The sequence below is a fragment of the Mizuhopecten yessoensis genome, unplaced genomic scaffold (assembly GCF_002113885.1).
Source record: "Mizuhopecten yessoensis strain PY_sf001 unplaced genomic scaffold, ASM211388v2 scaffold2965, whole genome shotgun sequence".
NCBI classification, from domain to species: domain Eukaryota; kingdom Metazoa; phylum Mollusca; class Bivalvia; order Pectinida; family Pectinidae; genus Mizuhopecten; species Mizuhopecten yessoensis.
Window position 1 is genome coordinate 56,062 of NW_018404808.1, and position 6,639 is coordinate 62,700.

At 37.6% G+C, this 6,639-nt stretch overlaps 1 protein-coding gene across 6 annotated transcripts in view; it reads right to left on the minus strand.

Moving 5' to 3' along the window:
- LOC110446726 overlaps nucleotides 1-6,639 on the minus strand; it is a 61,940-nt gene that overhangs the window by 15,309 nt on the left and 39,992 nt on the right. For all 6 annotated transcript variants that reach the window (XM_021492010.1, XM_021492007.1, XM_021492006.1 and 3 more), the window contains 2 exons: nucleotides 1,548-2,179; nucleotides 251-293 (listed from right to left, as the gene is read on the minus strand). In XM_021492010.1, coding sequence (XP_021347685.1) covers nucleotides 251-293; nucleotides 1,548-2,179 — 675 coding nt within the window. The remainder of the gene's footprint in view (nucleotides 1-250; nucleotides 294-1,547; nucleotides 2,180-6,639) is intronic.

Below are 6,639 nucleotides of genomic sequence, written 5' to 3' on the forward strand. Positions count from 1 at the left end.
CTAATAGATCATAGTCCAATAGACTGTACTGATATATCACCCTAATAGATCATAGTCCAATAGACTGTACTGATATATCACCCTTATGGATCATAGTCCAGTAGACTGTACTGATATATCACCCTAATAGATCATAGTCCAATAGACTGTACTGATATATCACCCTAATATATCATAGTCCAATAAACTGTACTGATATATCACCCTTATAGATCATAGTCCAATAGACTGTACTGATGTCTCTGCTTACCTTTTTTCTTCTCGAGTCTCTTCTCTTACAAAAGACAAACAAACTGCAATAAAATATAAGCGAAAAAGAGTTTAGTTACAGATTCCCTTGAGTACATGTTGTAACGAAACAAGAAATAACTTTTTAGAGAAATTTCGGCGGGAGTTACATATTCCTGACATGAAGAATCACAACTAACATATTTGTGCATAACAGTCATGAGAACTTAAAGTGCATGTTTTAATGAGTAAAATATTATAATGAAGGGGTATCAGAGTACAATAGATTCATGACAATAACACATGTGTATTCAATTACGTATTCGAATGTTAAAGATCATCTAAATCAAATTTTGAAGTAAAATTATATGTTTATGAAACCTAAGTAACTATAAGTTACATGTACGTTTTTACATTGTTCATGTTTAATAAGAAATAAGGTCATATTCAATCAACAGAAAAAAATACATGAGTTATCCTAAGTGTTAAAGGACATATTTTTTGGCACTTGGCAAAGACCTGTTATATACCTCCATGTTAGTCTTGGAGGATACTTCTCTGTCTTCGTTGATAGATCTTTCAATACGATTCATCAGTTTTGAAAAATGTAATATCAAAGTATTACTTCCTAAACAAACGTATACGTACATGGTGTATGAAATAAAGCTTTGCTATTGGTAGATTCCTGTTGTCATAACGATTCACAACGTTATTAGCAAAGAGGATGGTATGACAAAGAATACACATGATGTGTTAACGATGCGCGTGCAGTAAACTTGTTTCCGACACCATTACGTCAACTTTTGCCTCGTTTGCAAGATTATGGCTTCTGTGGGATCTGTGACTAAGTCGGGCATTATTAGGCTCACTCTTAGTATTAAAACATTCACAAGCGTGTGTTTAACTAATACTAGTCTTGTTTAACCAGACCTCCCGTTTCTAAACTCCAATAAAAGAGGAGTACATTATATTTACAACTTTTTACAACTTCATTCCTGTCAAACGTCAGCGGCAAGCCTTTCCATCGTTAAGCTCTGAATCAGCGTCAGTAGCCATTTTAAGTTTCAGCCTGACAGAACAAGACGAGACTACCAACGACCATATGGATTTATGTTTAAAAATGAACAGAGTACACGGAAGGAAAATAAAGTACATCCGTTGTAATGAAATCAATATTTCATTCATAACTAACTATCTACGGTTGGCACATTGTGTGATCACGATCTAACGAGTGCGTTATATAGTGTACCCGCACAACAGATATACAAACCAAACATGTAAATTACCACCCATAAGTCATGCATGGCTTACTGACGTACGTGAAAATAAGGCACACTGGGAGGAATATCCCTGCAATTCTCCAGAATAGTAATATGGCTGCAGGTTCCGGATCCGGTACATCGTGTGTGGGATGAGTTGCGTTGTCTAAGTCTGTTGGGTAAGTCGTACGCCCGGGCATGTCGGTGGAACGATCGACATTGGGTACGTTGTTCGTACTGTGTGTTGGCATGTCGGTGGAACGATCGACAGTGGGCACGTTGTTCGTACTGTGAGTTGGTACAATCTCTGTTACGGGATTTTGTGGGGCAGCACAGTTCACAAAAACATCGCTCAATCGGGAAAGTTCATTAGGGCACGCCCTTAACCACTGACCACACGCACGTTTTAAATGACAGCTTTCTGTTTGATTTTTCAGGTCATATATTGTTTTATTTGGTGAAAGAAAGCACTTCCGTAATATCTCGAACTTCTCTGGACATTCCAGCTTCGCCCGAATACCAAACAAACATATCAGGGTGGGGTTCGAGACGGGCGGGCAGGGCGCGGTATTTAACAGTCTCTCCACAGGGTCAGGCCTTGCACAGGGATCGTCCACTACACAATTCCTATCAACGATTCGGCATGGCAGCGCTGCGCTAGGGTCTAGTAGCACGGGCGCACGCCTGCACACCTGTAAGAAAAAAGTATTTAGTGGTCAGTTGGTCGACATATATCACTTAGGTTGGACGCGTATAATTTAGTATTCATACACTGCACGTACATTTGATACTAAATCGAGTCAATCTACTCAAAAACGCACCTTTATTAAGGGACCATCTGGGGTAAAAGACATGTCCAAAAAAACGAACTTATATTTCAAATCAGTCATCCCTTCTAAAGAGCCCAAATGGATTAATGCGCTCGTAAACGGCAGTTATTGAACTATTTCAAACACAAACACAAAAAAACCCATTGCCATAATTTTCCCATTACTTTTGAGCTCAGTGGCATGACATTGAAGTCATGGCCATTAAAAGGTCAAAAATTCAGGGGGTCATGAAAAAGTCGATTAAAATCATGGCTTTTTCATTGCCCCCCTACAAAACTCATGGCCATAATAAATCAATAAAAAGTATAATGATTACTATTGTCATGGCCATGAACATTTGTAATAAAATTCATCCCACAAATTGCAACATCAATTGATAATGAGCAATTAATCACATATTATTTGAACTTCAGATTTAGAACCTTGACTGGTAGCTGATCAAGATTAGATAATACAGAGTGGATGCGTGGTCAAATGGATAGCGATTTCGCTTATGGAAGCCAGTTGCAAACTAGCTTGGCTCACGAGTCCGAACCCCGTCCTCATGGGCGTCCCGGGACGTCCGCAATATACATGCGTGTCCCAATTTGCAAGTCCTTGAGGAAGACATTCCTTGCGCTTATATCCATTCACTTGCATTTATATATATATACCAGATGTGTGCCAAAATGACCTAGAATGTTGAGGGCACCAATAAAACAATTTAACAAACACAAGATAATGCAGAATTCATAAATTGATGCAAATTTTAAAACACTGCCATACAATTTACACTGCCATACAATTTTTTTATATAATGTTAATTTAAGAATAAACATCACAACCTGAACAAATGTAGATAACAATATGTGCGTTTAATAATTGTTATTCAAGTTCATACTATGTAAATATTTAAAGATATCAAATTGGAGATAAACTAGAACCTAATTAAAATGTGTTGATTTATGAATATTTATATAAGGATTGAACTGCTTCCATATGCATATGTAGTAGTTTATAAACACTATCTGGGCAATGGGTAAATTGACCGAAGGTTGTTATATTAGGGCCTCATAAAAAGATAAGATTTATTTGTTCAGGTTGTGCAATGCAAAATGAGTTAAAGCATAAATATGGCACAAAATATAAAAGAAACCCAGCCGCTAATATTGGAGACCCAGGAATAAATGCAACCATGACGATGTGCACCCACAATTAATCATTAGGGATGGAGCCACCACCATCACGCACACATTTAATTCTGGAACAGCCCTTAATTATATAAACTCCTTTGGACTTGTTTTCAAAATATATATCGACTAGAAAAAAGACTTAAGTTTTGCCTACTTGGCACACACTAGGGTCGACGGAGCAACCATCATGCACACATTTAATTCTCGAACAGCCCTTATATATATTTACACACAACATTAAACAAAGTTCACCAGTCCGTTGGATTGGTTTTTAAATATATATTGAGTAGAAAAATGACTATGCCTATTTGGCACAAACTAGGGATGGAGCCACCATCACGCAAACATTTAATTCTGGAACGGCCCTTATATGAACTCCTTTGGACTTATTGACTAGAAAAATGACTAAAAGTTTTGCCTACTTGGCACACACTAGGGATATGGAGCCACCATCACGCACGTCTCTGGAAAATGTTACACACTTCCGGGTGGTACACACAAAAGTCAAAACATTATGTATGGAGTGATTGCGGTCGGTATCGTTACTGTTCAATTAAAATAATGGCCTTTTTCTGATCTGTATGCAGCGACTTGAATCAGATCCAATTATGTTATTTGAGTTGAATTGATGTTTAGCATCCGATCAATGCATTATTTGAACGAGATTAATTAAGCATAAAATACAAAATATTTTGTGGAAAATAACCAGTACAGAACAAAACAGGTAATTGTTTATGTTTGAATTCGCTAACAAAAGTTGAATGGAACAAATAACTATAAAAGATCACGAGTTAACAGTATCGTGCCCATGCGTCAGTAAATTTCACGACAATCAGTCTGAATCGGAGCTAGAATCGGTATCCAAGTATCTTTGATGTCATATTTCAGCCTTGAAATAACAGCCGACTCCACTTGATTTGGTATCAGTATGGACTTGATACCTGCCCTACAGCACAAACTTTTGGCCTTGCAAAGAAATCTTGCTGACCATATATTTCATATTAGTGGCATTCAGTTTTTGCACATTTTTTAGGTTAAATATACACATTTGGTGCGATAGGTTTTTCGGAATTCTGATTTTTAATGGTTTGGCACCATAAATTATTTCCCCAACCGGTATGTCACAGTTTGTGACTTCTTTCTTTTCCTCATTCAGTATGCCAAGGTATAGGTTGCCATCTGCCCATTCGAACATTGCCAGGTACGACGTTGGGTTGTTGAATAGTCTTGCACGTACTGTGGACGTAGCTATAGCTTTGCTTGGACTACTCTGGAATTGAAAAGCAAGAAATTCAATTAGTTAGCCTAAAGTTCACCTAAAGCAATTCTGTTTAGTACTTCTTACCAAACTACATGATTTTATTTTTTAGCAAAGCAGAGATAATTTGGGTCTTGCACAGGTTTAAAGAACTAATTTGGTATACAGTGCAGCTAAACAAAATATTTCCGAGAGACCGACAGACTTCCTTGTACATATTGTAGTACTTAGTGAATCGATGTTGATTGTCATATCAACACAATTAAGGAAATTTACAAATGAGAAAAGCCAAGAATAAAGGAGATATCCAGTCAAGACAAAGGAAGGTCTTTGAACAGTTCGGCAAGAGAAAGTGGGGGAGGGTAAATTTGGTATCTAACAATATACCCCTTCAGGTACCCCTGAACACTAGACCTTGGTTTCACATCTCGTTTCAAAGAACGGTGCTGCTTATTCTGACCTCTACCCTTGACAACATGTCCACCCCTACCAGGAACATAAATATCCTGGCAGCATACCTATGCGCTTGCATGTCACTTCCGTCACAATTAATCACATCTCGCTCTACGATTGGGCCATTCTGCGATTGTGAATGTCCAATTTTCCACTGTGTACACAAACTATTGGAAATTTGATCTATGTACCTGTTTACTTGGGGATGGGGATTCAGGGTATTCATCGGATTCCAACACCATATCAGGCAAGGTCCGACATGTTCTAGTTCTAGAAGGGGCCAGACTGCAACTTGCAACAGGTTCACCAGCGGCAGCCGACTGAAAATACAAGTTCTTATTTGGATAATACTAGTCATGCTAGTATTGTACAGAACAAAGTTGTAAACATGAAAATAGTTTAAGAACACACACCAGGCTAAAATGACTGGGTTCAATCCTGATTTTGGCCTGTTCAGATGACCTTATTGTAATTCATTTATCATGTTTATAAAGGTAAATTTACCAAAAATTTGTTAGTTGAAATGTCATTTGGCCTGTTTGGATTAGTTATTGAAAAGTCTAGAATGAATTCATTGAATTGGTACAACATACGCATGCGAACAACACATTAAGGTTATTAAGGGACAGGAAAATCCAAGAAAAAGGAGAAATCCAGTAAAGACAATATAAAACTAGTACTAATTGTAACGGATGGCCGTTACAGAAGTCTCCCAACGACACCTGTTGGACTTCGGCAAAATCAGACAACAGCTAAATTGCGACCAATAAGAGGACTCCATATTGTAACCATGGTAACTGAGCTGTTCGAAACTGTTACCATTGTGTTTTGCATCCCTTAAAACCCCTATGCACCAATTCTGGGCAGAATCATTTAAATTTAAACATTTAAATTTCGACCAATCAGAGGGCCAAATTTCGTTACCATGACAACTGAGTTGTTGGAAACTGTAACCATTGTGTTTGTCATCGCTAAAAACCCTTATGTACTTATTTTGGACAGAATCAGACAACTTCTAAATTTCGACCAATCAGAGGCCTCCATTTCGTCATCATGGTAACTGAGCTTTTCGAAACTGTAACCATTGTGTTCGGCATCACTCAAAACCCTTATGTACCGATTCCGGGGACAATCAGACAACATCTTTATTTGGACCAATCAGAACCCAGTATATGGTGGCCATTTTGTCAAATTAGAAAACAAATGTCGCAATTGAGTTTGCAATTTCATATTACACATACATACTAAATTTAAACTAAATCCAACTACAACGGAGCTTCGACCAATCAGAAACCAGTATATGGCATCCATTTTGTTTAATTAGAAAACGGATGTCATAGTTGTGTTTGCGGTACCATCATACACCTACATGCCAAATTTGGAATGCATTGGAAAATATATGTAAAACATGTAAAATAGGATAGGTGACATTGGCTAAC